This window comes from Anastrepha ludens, chromosome 6 (genome assembly GCF_028408465.1).
Source record: "Anastrepha ludens isolate Willacy chromosome 6, idAnaLude1.1, whole genome shotgun sequence".
Classification (NCBI taxonomy): domain Eukaryota; kingdom Metazoa; phylum Arthropoda; class Insecta; order Diptera; family Tephritidae; genus Anastrepha; species Anastrepha ludens.
In genome coordinates, this window is record NC_071502.1 from 104,202,512 (window position 1) to 104,221,945 (window position 19,434).

Here is a 19,434-nt window from a genome sequence, read left to right on the forward strand (position 1 = left end):
ATAACTTAAAAAGAAAAAAAGTTATTCAATTTTTTGTTTGGTAGCGGCTTTCATCAGCCACCCTGTATTTTCTCAACTCGTTCCAATATCTTTACGCAGACTGTGATACACATATTTGAGGTTTAAAATACATACATACATACATACAAAACCATTTCGTCATGGCTTACATCATATCTCTGTACTACTCTCCATATCTACCATTGCCTCCATATCATATCATGTTGTCTCAGAAATCATTTTCTCACGCTTAAAAGCTAGAAGCGTATGTCTGTACATTACCCAATAAAAACGAAACTCCAAGATTACTATCAATTTTCACCCTCAATGAAAATCACTCAATTTCCTTAAGCCCGCTCGGCCACTGCAAAACCTACACTTAGAATTCTTTATCGAATATGTGATCATTTGTGATCATTAATTGAATGGCTGCAATTAATTGGATGATGAACATGAAATGCACAATACAATAAATACATTGTTTTGACCCACATATCTTCAAGCAAAATGTATTGTGGACACAATTTACTTAACTTTTCCCCCGAACTGACTGTAAGCATTAAATATATCAATTAGTTTGAGACTTAAGACAATTACACAATCGGGATCTGTAGAAATACATATGTATGTATGGGTTTGGTTTTTTGTTCGTTTTCAATTGAAGTGCATTTGAATCATATTCATACATATCTACATGATGCATACACACAAACATGCAGAATGGAAACAACAAATGGAAATCAAGAACAAAAAAAAAGTAGTATTTCCATATATTATTTATATTAAACTTGTTGCAATCGACTTAAATTATAACTTACATATCTTCATTGTTCATATGTATTGGTGTATGACACCTTTAATTCAAATAAGAAAAAAAATTGTTTAATTTTATTTTAAGCTTTAAGGAATTGATTAATTGTTGTAGTACTTAAACATATGATATGAATAGAATGTCTAGTTAATTTAAGAAAAACAAATGCGATAGAACTTACATGCACACATACATATGTATGTGCATACTTAAATAGTATACTATATATATGTGCATACAACACTATAATGTGATAGTTGGCACATGAGTTCTGTATCAACTAATCCACCTGAGTTATAAAATTGTCAACCTAAGTACAATTGATGTTGTTTGACCATGGTTTTTGTCAATAAAATTAAACAAAAAGTATTAAATCTAATTTGTGTTTTATTTGCAATAGAAATATAATAATCGATGAAGAGATTATTGTATGGACAGTCTTTGAAGCGGAATTAAATAGCATTTAAGCGGTATTAAAACCAGACCAAAACATTGAAAAGTTATCTCCGCTTGTATAAAAAAAAAAATAGGAAATGTAAAGAAGAAACGAACACATAATTTTATATTTTGAATGTATCGCACAAAATTGAAAATAATACGTACATACATGCAAATATAATTTGGAGACCTATCAAAATGCCTCATAAAATACTCAATGTCTCTCAGCTAAAATCCACTATTTTTCCAACTACACTTTGTGCATTTTATTCGTGAATTAACATTTTCGCTTTGTAGTCGACATTCGTGTAGTGTAGAGAATTTTTAATAGTCATAAAATCATCAAGGTGTGTAGCTGCATAATATTTTTCAATTAATTGCAATATTGTCCACTATTAAATACAAAAAAATGTGAAAATATATCAAACTACAACCATTGCATGTGAATTTGTAAAAATTTGCGGTAGAAATGTGAAATTTGACGTATTTTTCTTTGTTCACATTATGAGCCTATTGACTAATTGGGGGAAAGTTATTAACAGCAGAAAAGTTGAAAATGTTAGGTACTGCTGTTAAATCGGCTGTTATATTTAATTGTACTGTAAAGTAGTCACTCTTTAATAGCATAGTGTTGCCAACCATAATATAGAATGTAAAATTTTAAGCACATATATTATTAGCTCGGTGCATTGGTAGATGGTTGTGTTCTATTTGATCGTTGCATTGAATTTCGGTAAAAATACGCTAAAAATGCTTACAGGCAGATACAAACAAGTGTGGAAAGTGACACATATTTACTTTTAAAACGATTTAGCTGTTTCGTATTGAAAAGTGGTAAATGATAAAAATTTCCATTCAACAAAGAAAGTTTTCAGTGGACGGCGCTGGCGACGTCAATGTCGCGGTTGACTGCACCCATGTAATGTGTGGGGCGAAAAAATGGAGCCCGAGGAATGTTAGGAAGTGGAACACTCGACAAAGTATTGAAAGTGCAACCAGAGAACGTTGATTTCACAAATCACACGTTCTCTGTTGCAACGTCGTGTCGTATCCACTTCGTGAAGTGCTAATGTCAATACATGCAGTTTGGTGGCATTTGCTTGATTGCAGTGCTCTATCTTCAACTAGAATGTGTTGACTTAAATTTCCCTTTCACTGTTTGTTTAATGCTTGCGTTGAGAATTGTACACAAATACATTAATACTCTCTGGAATTTACTTATCCCTACGAAATATGTGTACTGTGGCATTTTAAGCCATTTATTTGCTTTGTGGGTCATGGTGTGTATGTATCACAGAATTTGTTTTCAAGTCTTCCCTTCAATAAAGGGTTTGATGGAGCATTGCGGCTTGTTGAAATAAAGCCAATGTAGTTATATTATAAATTTAAGATCATGCATTTGGTAGTTTTAGAAGTTTTTTTTTATTGTTCTTTCTTTTAGCAGCTTCGTTTTCATCACGTTCCCAACTATGACTTCACTTGCTGAGCAACAGTGGCAGGCGATAAAGCAACGGCGAAGAATAATGACTCATCAACTGTGCAGCGCCTTCAACTGTTCGTCACAATGGCTGGAGGTGTACGCTGAGTTTTAACATTAATTCTGATGCCATTGGTATTTATGAACACTAAGCAACAAAGCTAAGAAATCATGTGGCAAACACGCCTGGAAGCATTCTAAGTATCTAACGTAGGATAAAGACATGATTGTGCTCACTATTGCTATTTGTATATGTTATGTGTCATGAACTTAAAATCATACATATTTGTGCCATGCATAGCTTTTAATCTATTTTCAGATCAACATCAACCCAATCTAAACCAAACCAAATCAACTACTACAACGACATTTAACACAACTCTTTAATTAATATATTTTTAAACCCATATATTACTTATTAAATCATACATTGTATATTTCATGCAATTAATAACTAAGAATTTCTTGCTATGTTGCAAAAATAGGTGCGTTACAGATTTTTAATTAGTTTTTTACTCCCTCCTTCTATTAGCGCCCAAATACCAAACGGCTTACGCCTGCGAAGGTAAGAAACTAACAATAGAATGCGACCCAGGCGACTTGATTAATCTGATACGCGCAAACTATGGACGTTTCTCGATAACGATATGTAATGACCATGGCAATGTGGAATGGAGCGTTAATTGCATGTTCCCTAAGAGTTTGACCGTATTGAATTCGAAGTAAGTTGCCTTTCACCTCATTGCCCTTAGTTCATGACTTTATTACACTGCCCACATCTCACTTTGTTATAGATGCGCACACAAGCAAAGCTGTAGTGTGTTGGCAACGACGAGCATGTTTGGCGATCCCTGCCCAGGTACACACAAATATCTAGAGGCGCATTACCAATGCATATCAGCCGCACAAACATCGACGACCACAAATCGTCCCAGTCCACCATGGGTTTTGGCGAACAACCCACCTTTGCTTGCTAATAGCAGTACTCTGATCAATCCGAGCGCTCCATTACAACCGCTGGGACCAGGACGTTTACCATTACCCGCTGGTGTTGGCGCTCCCGCATCAGGTGGCATATGGCACACAATACCACCCACGCCGGGACCACCACAACCCACACTTCCGGGTGGCCGTCTAAAAGGCAGCTATAATACAACGGTAATAAAGAATTCCAACAGACATGATGGCTTACCACCACCACCGCCGTTGCATCATCACCATCACACCGGACACCATTCAGCGTCGCCAGTGGATGGCGGCAACGTGGGTGATGCTGCGGCGTCCAATACGCGACCAGTAGGGAGGAATGATGCGGCAACGCGAACGCCGAGTACAAATCAAAGTAATTAATTTATTGCATTTATTGTTTTTTCTCTGCAATTGCTTGAATATTTAACATTTTGCACAGCCAAATCAAATACGGGACCCTCCAACACAACCGCCTCGCCCAACACACGTATACTTAGTGGTGTTGGTGGGAGCGGCACAGATGACGGTACCTTGCTCACTGCTAAAGCTGCACAAAATCGTGGCAGCCAACAGCAGAGTACAGCAACGCAACAGCATGCCACTGGCAATAATAACAACAATGTAATCAGTAACACCGCTGATGCCAGCGCCGGAAGCAGTGTCATACGCACCATCAACAATATAAATAACCTCAATATGGGCTTGGGTGCGGTCGTTGAGGATGAAGCGAATATGTTTTGCGGTCCAACGAATGCGCGCAACCTGTTCTGGAATATAACGCGTGTGGGCGATGTAAATGTGCAGCCATGTCCAGGTAATGTGCGATATACTTATGCACTCAAACATATCATGAATTTTTGTAAACTACTTTTACATATTTGGCTTGTCTTCTTTTTGTTAGGAGGTGCTACTGGTATTGCTAAGTGGCGATGTGTGCTTATGAAACGCGTCTCCTACAAGGGAGATGACGGTGTGGCCGTAGAACCAACTACAATGCGCACAACACCACGTGTCAACTGCAGTAGCCACGCAAACAGCAGTTGTGAAACGGCCGCTGATAGGCTGAATCAACGCATAGGCAACTTTGAGCCCACTTGGCATCCCATGACACCGGATCTCACGCAATGCCGTAGTCTATGGTTGAACAATTTGGAAGTACGCGTAAATCAGCGTGAATCGTCGGTTATATCCATAGCGAACGATCTGTCCGAGGTATGCTAAAACAAATTATTCCGTTGCATACTAAAATTAAGTATTCACATTTCCTTTTGCTATTGCAGGTAACCAGCAGCAAAACTTTGTATGGGGGCGATATGCTTGTTACTACTAAAATCATACAAACCATGTCAGAAAAAATGTTTCACGACAAAGAAACATTACCAGATCAACGCCAACGCGAGGCTATCATATTAGAATTGCTGCATGGAGTAGTAAAAACTGGTTCAAATTTACTAGACGAATCGCAATTGTCATCTTGGATGGATCTCAATCAAGAAGATCAGATGCGTGTCGCGACATCGCTGCTTACAGGACTAGAATACAATGCATTCCTTTTGGCCGATACAATTATACGTGAGCGGAATATTGTGCAACAAGTCAAGAATATACGTAAGTGAGAGAGCAATAACATTATAAATAAAATACATAGAAGTAACCCGAACCGTTATTTTAACGAGTTGACATCAAAGTATGGACACATACATATAATATATATATTATACATATAAATATATTTATATATATACAATACATTAGTTTGGGGAAAAAGAAATCCATTAGTTTCTCGGGAGTTGGCTGCAGTGGTCGATATCTCGTAAAGTGCCGATAAAACAATTTAAAGTTTATGCTCGTCGTCAAGGTGACATTTCGCACTTTAAAATTTGTTTGCTGTTTTTTGTTTCTTTCATTCAGTTGTGAATTACAGGGTGTCACCAAAGCGAAAATTCAGTGAATTTTAAAGTTTTTCTTTCGTAAAGGCGCAAATGCAAGCCTGGCCGCTGAGATTGTAAATGTTGCTTATGATGCAAATAATGTAACAGCTAATTGCGTGCAATTTTGGTTTGGTTTCCGTTCTGGCATTTTTGATTTTAAAGAAACTGTCGATAAAATTACAGACGTTCCCACGACCCGGATTATATCCGGCCAAGGACTGTCACCTCAGCAGTATTCCCCCTATATGTAAAGGGAATGTTTATGCTGCTACAACAACAACACCAAAAAATCACAGAAATAATCTAAGTTGACCGACATGTTATTAGTCATAGCATCGCCTAGGAATTAAAGATCGCCGTTTCAAACCATTTGAGCAAAAATAATCGATGTATTTATCCCGAAACTAATATTCACACAATAATCTTAAATTTCATTCGGTTTTGATTATACCCAACTTTTTGTTTTTTTGCCCTCTTTCAGTGTTATCTGTACGCGTTTTGGAAACAAAGAATATCCAGAACAACGAAGTTTTCCCAGACGTCGAACAGTGGAAAATCAGTGCCGACCGGATCGAGTTGCCGCGCACTGCGCTCCTTGAAAATAGTGAAGGTGGCCTTGTACGCATTGTTTTTGCCGCTTTCGATCGTCTAGAGTCAATTTTGAAACCATCTTACGACCATTTTGACTCGAAGAGCTCTCGTAGTTATGGTAATTTCTATTGAAACTAAATTATAAAAATGATTTGCATTTATTTATATTCCAATAGTGCGCAACACTGCTCTACTGAGGGAGCGAAACGATTCAGCAGCAGCCATGGATATACAGCAACGAATACGTATACTTAATAGCAAGGTGATATCGGCCAGTTTGGGTAAAGGCCGTCACATCCAATTATCACAACCCATTAAATTGGTGTTGCGACACATCAAAACGGAGAATGTGACAAATCCAACTTGCGTATTTTGGAACTACATTGATCAGTGAGTCGCAACTCGCTTAATTTTTCTGGAACATTATTTTATTTTTTATTTACTAATCCAATCATAGCGCCTGGTCGGCTAACGGCTGTACTTTAGAGTCGACCAATCGTACTCACAGTATTTGTATGTGTAATCACCTCACAAACTTTGCCATACTTATGGACGTTATGGACGAACACAATCATTCGCTGTTTGGTGTCTTCAATGGCAACATGCGTATACTCATATACATTAGTATATCGATTTGCCTGGTGTTTATTGTCATTGCATTGCTGACGCTGAAGATATTCAATGGCGTTTTTATAAAGGTAAGCGGACGTCGTGGTAGACAGGGTAGTCAGGGTGGCATTGGCGGTAGTCAGCGGCAACGCAGCAGCCGCCGTCAAAATAATATACGCGATGAGACGCACGAAACACTCGCTATAGCCTCACCGTCAGGTACAGCAACGACAGCATCCGCTTCCAGTGGTCAACCAACTCCCACTAACAACATACAAAATCTGCAGCAGCAACTGAATTTGCAACACATTCCAAATATAATGGGTGCGGCGGGAAGTCATCACTCATCCACTACGCCTTCGAATTTCATACAACATAATTCGATACGTAATTCGAATCGTAATAACTTGAATGCAAACAATTTTAACCTACAGCAACAGGCGGCCCAGCAGCAACAACAACAGGTTGTGGCTGCTGCAGCTGCTGCCGTAGTAGTTGCTCAGCACAATCAGCGCAATTTACAAATGAACAATCTAAATTTGAACTTGAATTTACAACCGCCGCATCATCACAATCCACATGGTCACAATTTAAATCAGCCAGCAGCGTCTGCGCATATGCACGTGAGCGCAGCAGCAACTCATGCACCACATCACGGTACCATGGAGACATCCATGAGCAATACCACGTCGGTGGCAGCCATGGCTGCAGCTGCGACAATTGCTGCAGCGCTACAACATGCGGGCAGCAACAATAATTTGAATGTGAATCGCAACAGCAATAATGTGGGCGTCAACAATCGCATGAGCGATGCGAATACGAATACAAATAATATTATAATGCAAGGGAATATGGAAGATTTACAGTATAAGTGGTGGTGGTGGTGAAATATTTAACACAATTTATGTTCTTTTTTTTATTGTATTATACGATAAGTAATATAGGCGATTTATATATATATACATATGTATGTGTAGCTTAGTTTATATGCATGCGATAAAATGCGACTTAGCCGCTTAAATAGACTTGACTAGAGAGAAGAAAACATAAATTGTAGGTTTTTTTTTTAACTGAGATGTGTTTGTCCAATTTATTTCTCAATTTTATTGTTACTGATTATTGTAGTAGTAAATGTGATATACTGTTAAGTATAAAATTTTTTAGTGCTTAAAACATTTATATGAAGCCATGGCGTTTGTGAATAATTATTTAATTGCTTAATATTTAACTTTAATTTTTCATTGGCTTAGTTTGTATGTTTTTGTGTAGTATTTTTTTGTTTTTCTATAGTAAATTTAGTTCATAGAACTCTTATAATTTTTGATGTTAATTTCATGTAAGTTAGCCTAAATTAAATATGTTTAAATTTGACATTTATTTAAAATCTCACACGTCACATTTCATACATAATTCACAATAAATGTCATTTTGCGTATTTGAAAACAATTTTTTCGTCCTTTTGTCATTGTGTTCATTAATTTAATTATTTTCTGTGTATTATTGGCTGTTTGTTTTATTTTCTTATAAATCGTCTCATTTGCTGTGTGTCTATATCCTATCCAAAAACCCACCAATTTCAAAAACCACCACCACTTAACTATAAAATTATTAATACAGTTAAAAAGTAAAAAAAAAAAAAATAATAATTTAAAAATCAGTACGAAATTTCGTAGAAATATCAAAAATTATATTTAAAAAAATTAAAAAAATTGGCTTTTTCGAACAGTTAATAATTTTAAGTTTCAAAATTGTGAACCAAAAACCAGTAGATTTTTATCTAAACAACCAAAGAGCTTTGGCTATTTTGGACTAACTTTAGTTAATTTTGAAGCCTTGTATTATAAGATTCTTTTTTTTTTCTTCTTTTTTTCTTCTTTTTTTTTCTTTTTTTTCCTTTTTTTTCTTTTTTTTTCTTTTTTTTTTTGTCAACAAAAAATGAAAAAAAACGAAAATGAAAATGTTGCTGATGTCGCCCGAAACTTCTATAATTTAAATTTAATAACCATCTGCTTTCCAACTTTTTTAAACAAAATTTTGCACATTTCGCTATTCTCTTCTTATTTTTACAGTCTGCGCGCACCTCCATCTATCGCAGCATTTATATATGTCTTCTTTTCATTGAAATTATTTTCCTAATTGGTATTGAGCAGAATGAGACGAGTATCCCGTGTGGTTTTACCACTATATTTCTACATTGTTCGATACTATCGGCGATTGCGTGGTTCTGTTTCGAAGGTGAGTTAAGGATCTCTTAATGCTTTTTAGATTTTTTTTTTTTTGTGCAAAATGGGTTAAACGAAATTTATATGGAATGAAAGTGAACGTGATGTGAACGGGTTTTAGAATCGTATAAAGTATATATAAGCCCTGTTTTTTTAATTTTTATTTTTTTATTTATCATAATTCGGTTTCTATCTTCGTCGTTTGAGAAAAAAACGGTACACGTCTTCATTGAAGAAGCTATAACGATTGACAGTCTGAGAGTAGCTAATAAAGACAATGAAGGTTTAAAGTGGGTTCAACCAATTTTAGTGTATTTTTTACAATTTTTTTAATAACTCCCATGGAAAACAAAGCTTCATATAAAAATACGGCAGCTTTTACAATTTTTTAAATTATTTTCTAATATTTTTCTTTTTTTATATAAATCAACTTCCATTCTCTATCGAACTTTTAAAAAAATTTCCGTTTTCTAAATTTTTCCGCTTTTTTTGCCCCCCGCTAATTTTCTCTCAGCATTCCAATCATACTCAACACTAACCACCGATGACATGTTACTCGAAGTTGACCAGACCTCTAAAGTGAATTGTTACTATTTACTCTCCTATGGCCTATCCTTATCGATTGTGGCCATTTCGGCGGCTATTAATCCGAATACTTATACACAAAATGACTTTTGTGTGCTTATGGAGGCAAATACGCTATTCTATTCGAGCTTTGTGGCGCCTGTATTGCTTTTTTTCCTGGTAAGTGAGCAGTAATTTTTATGTGGAATAAGAAAGCCAAAAATTGTTTAATGTTATTTTAGGGTGCCTTGGGCTACACCTTCTTGTCGTGGGTGATTATGTGTCGCAAAAGTCATACAACACTGAAAAATAAAGAGCATACGCGACTCGCAAATGTGCGGTAAGTGGTTAAAATGTTTACTATTTGAAATAGCAAAAGAAATGAATGCTTGCTTAACCTCTCGAAAGACTCGAATTGAGGATATATTAGGCCTCTTTTTTCGCCAAGACTTAGCAAGTGGCGAATAAATGACGCAAATGAACATACATATGTCGGCAACGCGGGAAGTGGTTAGAGGCAGTCAGAGGCCCGAAAAAGTGATAATTTTCAATAATTTTTGTTTTTTGCTAGTCAATTGCTTTATTTTACAAAAACAAAAACATAGCATTAATTCATTATGTTTCGACTTAACTTTAGCAAAATATAAAACAAAATTAATAATTGTAAAAGTTATCGCTGTTTGTGTGGAGCCCGTTTCTCCAGAAATCCCTTGCGGTGAGCATCACAAGTCCTCGGTGATTCATCTAAAATCAATCGGACAATAGAAATTAGTTTTATTAACAGATAATCTTGTGCCTGATCGAAGCTTTTTTTTTTCAATTTTAGCAATAAGGCGGCCTCAGGAAATATTTTTGAGATTTTCCAAAAAAAAATCGACAGTTAATTGTTTAAAAAAAGTCAAAATTTTTGAAAAAAAAATCCTTCGATCAGGCATGAGTTTTTTATGTTTTTCAAAAGCAGTATAAATTTTATTGAAATCTACCAAGCCGTTTTTAAGTTACAGTAATCAATCACCAAAGCTCCTCATAAAAATATATGCCGTTCGGAGTCGGCTTGAAACTGTAGGTCCCTCCATTTGTGGAACAACATCAAAACGCACAGCACAAATAGGAGGAGGAGCTCGGCCAAACAACCAAAAAGGGTGTACGCGCCAATTATATATATGTATATAATCACCAGTTCAAAAAACATAGTTTTGAGAAGAACGCATTTAAAATTTTGCTTTCAGCTCCGGAGCGCCCTTTATTAATTCTTGAATAATTGGAAAAGTATTTGTCGGATTCACTTCAAATTTTCACACAATATTTTTAAGAAAATGCAAAACAAAACTCAACTTTTTTTTAAATCTGACTACGCCTAACCTCTTAAGTCATTACAACAAGAACAACCAACCAATCTTCAGATCAAGAAATAATTTTTGGCAGTTTTTACAGAAACTAAATTATCAAAGGCTTCTCTAAAAAAGAAAATATACTTTAACTGTATACATTTTTGTTATTTTATTTGTTATACTAAATTTAAATGCTTTAGGTTAGTTAGTAAAAATATTATGTAGATTTGATGATTTGTCTATTAGTTAAGTATTCTCAGATTCCCATATTTTAACGAGCAGAAAAAATGTGTTTCTTTAAATTAAATTTTTCTATACATTGATTTTTTAACAATTTCAATCCCATTTGTTTGTTCACAGCTTCGACATTCGCTGCTCATTCATATTTCTGCTATTATTGAGCGCCGTATGGATATCCGCCTATTATTATCTGCGTCTAGCCAAAATGGAAGATGAGTTGGCCGTTGTATGCGGCTATCTTTTCATTAGCTTTAATACTCTAATGGGATTGTATATTTTCGTATTTCATTGCATACAAAACGAGAAAGTAAGTCATGAAGACACGCCAAGATATTTTCCTTTTTCATTTTTGCTCTGTTTCGTGCAATTCTCATATTCTATGCTCTCTATACGTACTTTCTACAGATCCGTCGGGAATATCGCAAATATGTGCGCCAAAACTCTTGGCTGCCAAAGTGTTTGCGCTGCTCGAAAGCCTCCATTTCCTCCGGTATAGTTGGGAATAATGGAATTGGCAGTGGTGGTGGTGGTGTTGGCACTGGCAATGGTGGTAGCGGCGCTGGTGGCACACTCTCCGGATCGCATCGTGGCGCGTCCAATGCAGTACAATTGAAAAAGACCAAACTGCCAATAGGTGGTGATGGTTTGGTGTCAGACGAGACGGGCAATATCATATCGGCCGCTGAAGATGCCATTATTGCCTCATCAGACTGTGAATTGAATGATTCGCGTAATTTAGCCTCAGTTGGTGACGGTGATGTGGATGCAGTGAAAGGCGGTGGCGCCAATATGTCGTTGCAACATGGCAAGGGAGGTCACTCCATCATTGACACCATGCAGGGTCATATTGTGCTGGAGCGTGGTGGTGCTGCGAGCACGCTGCATTCAGTGGGTGGCAGTGGTGGATTGCGTACACCCAGCGCGGGCCATACGTCACCCACTTCATCAGCTGGCTCGACGCATCTTATCTTTGGCGGCCAAAAGCAGCAGATAATCGGTGCAGGTGGGGCTCCACAGGAGGCATATTACCACCAGCCTGACTACTACGGCTGGAAGCAGCAAATAGGAAAGCCAAGTGGTGGCAATAATGTTTTAAGTCTGGCGCATCCACGTGACTACGTGGCTAATGCTGCCTCGCCACAGCAGGCACATGAGTTCTTTTACTGGACGCAAAAGCATCAGCCGCATGGCAAGAAGAAACGCGGCAGTGGCATGGGTGGCGAGTCCCCAAGTGGTTCGTTACATAGTCGCACCACAGCGGCGTCACAGGTAAGTTTGCAGATTGGCAGATGGAATATTTATTTTATATTAATGTCTAACAAAATTTAAAACTGGTATTTAAGAGATTAACTGAAAACTAAAATACAATTATTTTAGAATATATATACTAAATTATTAAAAAGTGTAGAACAATTAAATTATCAACATAAGCAAACATTAAATTACTAAAAAGATGTGCAAGTTGAACTTGAATTTAAAAAAAATGACTAATCTGTCAAAAAAAGCCTATTTTAAAAAGCACCTCCAATCTAATTACCCTGTATAACTAATATGATAGGAGGTATTTAAGTTGGTTGTGAAGCTTAGAAAAAGTGATTTATGGCATTTTTCAATATTAAGAAACAGAAGATTCATAAGGCACCAAGAAAATAAATTGTTCAGCTCAGACTGTAGGACTATGTAGAAATATGGAAGAGGCAAATATAAATCTTATTAAAAGTTAAGAAATTAAGTACTGAACGAGACTTAAAATTTATAAAAAAATTTCCTTGCAGCAGATTCTCTTCTATCCGTCGTACAAGAAGACTACGTTAAAGCAGCAGCAACAATATCCGCATTACGATGAAGCGGTTGGTGCGGCTGCGTATTACCAACAACAACAACAACAGCAGCAGCAGTTACAACATCGTCGCCATGCGTCTGCAGCCATGATGCTGGCAGCACATCATCAGCAGCAACAACAGCTATCCTCAGATGAGGAGCAATTGGAACCCGCAGCGGCAGCGCATGCGCATTTGCTGCACTTAGGTCGACGCGCCGGTTCACAGCTGCCACCACCGCCTGCGCCCGCACCACATGCGTACCATTATCCCCATCATCACTCGCCAGAGTTTATGGGCTCTGCGAACACGCCCACACAGCGTTACTATAGAAATAAGCATTCCAACTGTGATTTGAGCCATGAGGAGTACGATCCGAGCGGACGCGCGGGCAGCGAACAGTACTACAATCAAAACTCAATGGGTGGCGGTGATGGGCCAGTATATGAGGAAATCCTCAGTAATCGCAATTCTGATGTTCAACACTACGATATGGATTTGAATGTTTATGGCGTTGAGGACGACGACGACGACGATGAAGTGAATGGTTGCGTTAATGATGAGAGTAGTAGTGCCATGCGGCGGCAGCACCGCCAACAGCAACTGCGGCAACGACATCACTACGAGGCGGCGCGGAATGGTGTTATTGGCGGCGGCGGCGGCGTCGGTGGCGGTGGCAACGGCAGTGGTAGTCGATATGGCCATGCCGAGAGTGGTGCGTCCAGCGACGAGGACGACGACGATGATGAGGAGGACGAAGGCGCGCAACGTCATGGGCTGCCGCAGGGCGACGAACGCATGCGGCGACTGATAGCGTTGCAGGATGAGGAGTTTCAGCGGCGGTTTCAGTGAGTATTTGCACCAACGTTTATTTTTTTTTTACAATTGCTTAAAATTTACCTTCAATTAAGTAGATAAACTCCTATGCTCATGGTACCACAAGGTACGAATTAGGGGCATGCACAAGAGAGCCCTTCTCCTTAGGTGCAACCATAAAACCTAATTTGTACCCAGTAGTAATTTAAGAGCGTTAATCGCGAATAAAGGTGCTAGAATTGTTAATGGATTTATTCCACTCCATTACCTTTCACCTTTAATGTCAGCAAAAGCACCTGTAACTATGTTGATTACTTTTCTCTTTGTACCCTATGTGGCCTTTTATGGGATCTAGGGGGCGTTTTAAAACCACCTACCTTTGTGTAATAAACAATTCTACAAAACTAGTATTTCTTTTGAAATATTACAGAAGGCAGCGTAAGAAAGCCGACGGCGCTTTGAATGAGAAAACAGTAGCGGCAGCAGCTTACTTTGATCACCACAATACGGCAGCAGCGTCAGGTGGTGCAGGTGTAGGCGCGGCGGTTTTTGGCATTAGCGGCGGTGGCAGTGGCGGCGCGGGATCGATACGCGCCTTAAAGAAGATCTCACCGAATAGTCGAATAGGTGTACACGAGCTATTCACGACGACTCATGGCAGCAGTGGAGGTGGTGGTGGTGGTGGTAGCGGTGGCGGTGGCGGTATAGGGCCGCCCTTACCACCGTCCAATCAGCAACAACAACAGTATCCCCTGCCAAAGAGGCAACAATTGTCGCCAACAACAACAACAACAACATCAATAACACCGTCATCGTCGCACACACAGCCGATCATTGGCCGGAATATTTCTGCAATGCTGGATGAGAACAATACAGTGCGCTGTTATCTGGAGCCGTTGCCCAAATGAAAGGGGCACACACGATCAGCTTCACGGAGGTGAGGTAGGGTAATTAATTTAATTAGCGAAAAGCAGACCGATTTAAAGACAAGCATATAAGACACTACTGTGGTTTTTAGCTGAAATCAGAGCTCTGTTTAAAGGAATTACTAAATTTGTATGTGTGTGTGTATGTTCTACGTCTAAAGCGCATGATAGAGGAGCTGAATTGAGTATCAAAATGTTTCAAAACAAAAAAGCAAAAAAAAAAATATATATATATATGTATGTGGAAAAATGCGGAACTATAAAACTCCTGCTGCACACCATGCAATGACCAGCTAAGCTGAGCCAAAAAAAAAACAAAAGCGTAAAGAAACAAAACCTAAACTCCTCGTCGCCAGACATACGGTTTTGTGAAAATTTTGAATTTTTGTTATTCTTAAAGCTTTAAGCAACTGTTTAGTAGCGCGTTTTTCATAGTTGTTTTTTTTTTTATTCTTATTTAAGCTAACTGTGGAAATAAGTTGCATATGAATTTACACTACGTAGCTTAATTATACATATAAACATACATGCTAGTGGAGGTTTTTTATTGGCAATTTCGTATACGGATTTTATTTTTTGGTTACATTTAGCATTTTTTTTATTTATAACAAATTTTCGTTTGTGTCATTATTTTTAATTTGAGAAGATGTGAAAAGTCGATTAGTTACAATCTACAACCAGTTACACACGGCTTTTACTTATAAATATAAAAATATTTATTTTGGTTTTGCAGTTCTGAAATAATTCCTTATTTTTTTTTTGTTTGTTTTATATTAATTTTTTTCTTTTAATTTTATTTTAATATTTTTATATAAAAAACACTTCTTTACGAAATATATCGCCTAATTAATGTTTTTCAGTCTAATTTGCGGAAGTTCGTTTAATTTTTTCCGAATATTTTGGTCGAACAAATTTGATTTTTTTTGCGCAGTTTGGAATATATATATTTGGTCTAAAGTGCATTGAGTAAAAAAATAGATATTTTATGATTTAAATAAAAAGTATTTTGTTTTGTGAAAATTTTAGTCGAAAAGAATTGAGATTTTTTTAGTATAAAGCATATTTCCTTTTGAAGAAATAATATTTTTAGTCTGGAAAAATTTAGTAATGCTTTTCTTGTTCAACTCTATTGTTCAATTGTGATTTAATTTAATCAAAATATTATATTTATATAATATTTATTATTATACATTATATAATATTTTCGTTAAAAATTTTGACCGAAAATGTTTTTCGATTTATATTAAAAGCAATTCAAGAAAATCGATAGGTCTTAAAAAAATGTCGGTTAGTTTGCTAAAAGAGCTAATTGGAACTCTTTTTCTTTTAACGATCAACTTCTACGTAATATTCCGTGGACAGTTTCAATTGCAGGTTTTCAAATACTTCTGAACATATTAAGTTTAAAAAAAATGTAAATAACTTTTTGAACTTCCGTATTTTTCATTTGAATTACCATTCGTTAGATTTGAAGGATTCACATTTTAGTTGCAAGAAATTTGGTTGTTGTTGTTGTTGTTGTTGTAGCAGCATAAACATGCCACATATGTACATACGGGGAATGCTGCTGAGATGACAGTCCTGAGCCGAATATAAATCCGGGTCGTTCCGGTTACGTAGAACCGACTGTGTTGGAAATGAGAAATTCGGTCTAATATAAAGGCTTATTTTTAATAATTATTTCAAATAGAATTTATTGGGCTGAACGTTTTTTTTTTCATTGAATTACTTTGAGATTGAATCTAAAATGTTTTCTATGATTTTCCAGTTCAAAACGGTTTTGCCTGTTTTATAATTCACATTAAGTTATTCCAGTCGCGTTCCATTTGACATAATTTTTTTTTTTTTAATTTTTCTAAATTTCAAACATTTTTGAATCCCTTGAAATCGCATTTTTCATCTTTTGATACTCTTTGGCGTTCGTACATTTTGGTTTAGAAGGTTTTGCAATTTTCAGTTTGATTCATATTTTATTTATTGGTTATAAAAAGTTTGCTTTTCTATTTCGAAACCTTTTCACTATTGAAATCTGTATAAAATATCTGTCTAGACTTATTTTTTTTTTTTTAATTTTCCTAACTCGAAATCGGTCTGTGTGATCTATAAATCGTTTTAAATTGTATGTAATTTTTACAATATTTGACAATTTAATTAGTTAACAATTTCGAATGTTGAGGCACATCATCACTACATCCATCGCATCTAAAAAACGTTTTCTTTTTTATTTAAATTATTTGATCTAATAGCAGTTTGTTCTCCCCATTTTTAAATACCCAAACTTATATTCACTTCAAATTGATGAAAATTGAATTTGGTGTAAAAATGTAAAATAATTTAGTATTGAGTTTTATTTTCTTTTGATTCAAAACTTTTGTTCACTCAAAATTAGCAAGGTTGTTTTCAGTTTTATCTTTCTCTATTAATGCTGTTTACAATTTTTTTGATTTCGATTAACATAGAATGAAATATTTCGATTTTGCAGTATTTATTTTATTTTATAAATGATTTATTTACTGAGTCTTGTGGTTTTTTAATTAAATTCCCAGGTTTTTTTTATTAAAAGTCAATACTTATTTTTACTGAATCACTTACTAAATTTTTCGTTTTGCATTTTTTATGCTTTTGTTAAAAATATTGTTAACTGTAAGTCCATAGAAATTAGTTATTAAGAGCATAAAAAAGAGAAACGCCTCAACTGTAACTGTAAATTTGCGTATAAATATGAAAGAGACAATGCAGTCTGTTCGAAATAAAGAAAAAGCACGACAATTAAAAGATTTGATCGAAAACCAAAAAAAAAACTTTCAACTAAAAAATACAGAATATCTCTCAACACTCTTCATTACAACCAACATTTTCCAACCTGCAACGCTTTGAAAATCCGTTAAAATTTACTTAAATGCTATACCGCTCTTTTCCTGCTCATCTTCAAAATAAAATAAAACTAAACACACTATCGAATACCTCCACTCGTATCCTGTCGAACTAAAGTTGTACATTAGGGTGTAGCTATACTGACCTATAATAGTGAAAGAAAATAAATGTTCTAATATTGCATGTATAGTTGTGCTGCCAAATCCGTTTCGGAGAGTGGTTAATTGGACTTCAGTCATGACTGTCAAAGAATTAATTATTTTGAAAATTTTCTTAATGACAGTTGGAATTAAAGTTCACTTTTGTTCAACTTGACTGAAGACCAATTGACGTTTTCTGCTTGAAATTTGTGACCCAACAACATTAATTACATAGCGCACCATTTACTCGTGCATACATAAATCTTTCAAATTAGGCAAACAAAAAATTGTAGTGTTTTAAAAAGTATAAAAATACAATAGAAAAACAGAAAAGAACGGCATAGAGAAACTGTAACATTTTGAAGAGTGTTAAGTAATAGTTAATGAAAATAAATTTAAAAAAACGATTAATATTGAAACTGATCTGTATCTGCTGCATGTGGCCCCTCGGGTATTTTTCTCTGTGTTACAATTACAATCCGCCGCGCACCAAACAAAAAATTTCAAAAAAGGAAACAAAATACGGAAAAACGTAAACGTAAACATTTAAACAATAATGCAAAAAAAAAAAAACAAGAAAAACACAGATTGTATTTAGTAACCTGTAGCATGAACGATTAAAACTTGAAGGCGTAAAAATAAAGTGTAGTTATGTGTGGATTTTTGGTGAAAAGCGCAAAGCAAAATGTATTAAAAATATGTTAGAATATAAAAATATTTGCGCTTGCACAAAACATACAGCAGATCGTGTGTAATTTATATACATATAAGAAAACTGAATTTGAAAATGAGAAAATTATATATAAATATTGTACTAAAAAATAGTAATAAAAAATATAGGCATTTATTACGTTGTAAGTCTAAAAGTAAATGAAATGCAAAATTTTGTTTTCACATTGTGTAGTAGTAAAGCAGCAAAAACGGCGATACGAAAATTTTGTAATTTAAATAAATATTGCTTAATTAAGTTTATTATTATAATAATATGTTCTTTTTTTGTTTTTTTGCTTTGCAATGCAATTTATTTGTAAATTAATATATTCTTTATTAATGTTTTGTTTTTTACAAACGCGCTGCCATAGCTCTATGTAACTTGTATATTTGAAATATAACAAATTGAGAAAAACTGATTCAACAAAAAAAAACTATATATATATAAATACGCTAAAATAAAAATAGTATTGTGTTGTTGCCGCACAAGAGAGCAAAAAGAGTAAATACTGGAATATGAAAAGAGCAGTAAACACTTTAAATGTATATGTAAATTAGCAGTAAGTTTCGCGCGTATATTTATAAATATTGAATGAATAAATAAATCTATATATATATATATATATAATATATACATACGTATATTGAAAAGAATAAAAAAAAACAAATTATGTATCAATCATGTTTATGTCGCTAAAAGTGAGTGTTTTACTTACTAAAATTTGACGCTAACGTTTGCACACGGTGACGATTGATTTGAAGACGCGTGGAGAGTTAAAATCTGGTCGGCCCCCTTTTGTATATTACTAAAAATCTAAAAAAAAAAACAAAAAGTAAATAAAAGATAAAAATTATTTATCGATGAAATTCGCAAAACACAACACAAAAACAAAACAGAAACAAAGATTGCGAGAAAAAAGGTATATGCAAAAATGTTAACACATTTTTTCTAATAATAAGTAAA

At 35.4% G+C, this 19,434-nt stretch overlaps 1 protein-coding gene across 5 annotated transcripts; it reads left to right on the plus strand.

The window, feature by feature from the left end:
- Positions 1 to 1,527: 1,527 nt before the first annotated feature.
- LOC128867977 (latrophilin Cirl) lies at positions 1,528 to 18,341 on the plus strand. 5 transcript variants are annotated; one of them, XM_054109643.1, is made up of 17 exons: positions 1,528 to 1,596; positions 2,691 to 2,861; positions 3,259 to 3,448; positions 3,521 to 4,068; positions 4,135 to 4,509; positions 4,597 to 4,907; positions 4,976 to 5,303; positions 6,108 to 6,335; positions 6,394 to 6,607; positions 6,675 to 6,915; positions 8,896 to 9,061; positions 9,563 to 9,792; positions 9,855 to 9,952; positions 11,304 to 11,490; positions 11,589 to 12,452; positions 12,959 to 13,851; positions 14,250 to 18,341. In XM_054109643.1, the coding sequence occupies exons 3-17, from the start codon at positions 3,414 to 3,416 to the stop codon at positions 14,725 to 14,727; spliced, it is 5,196 nt and encodes a 1,731-aa protein (XP_053965618.1). In that variant the 5' UTR covers positions 1,528 to 1,596; positions 2,691 to 2,861; positions 3,259 to 3,413; the 3' UTR covers positions 14,728 to 18,341. The 5 variants fall into 5 exon arrangements, with proteins under 5 accessions (XP_053965618.1, XP_053965615.1, XP_053965619.1 ...); XM_054109640.1 differs by having other exon boundaries at positions 2,691 to 3,448; XM_054109644.1 differs by having other exon boundaries at positions 2,691 to 3,448; positions 12,962 to 13,851.
- The last annotated feature ends 1,093 nt before the right edge of the window (positions 18,342 to 19,434 follow it).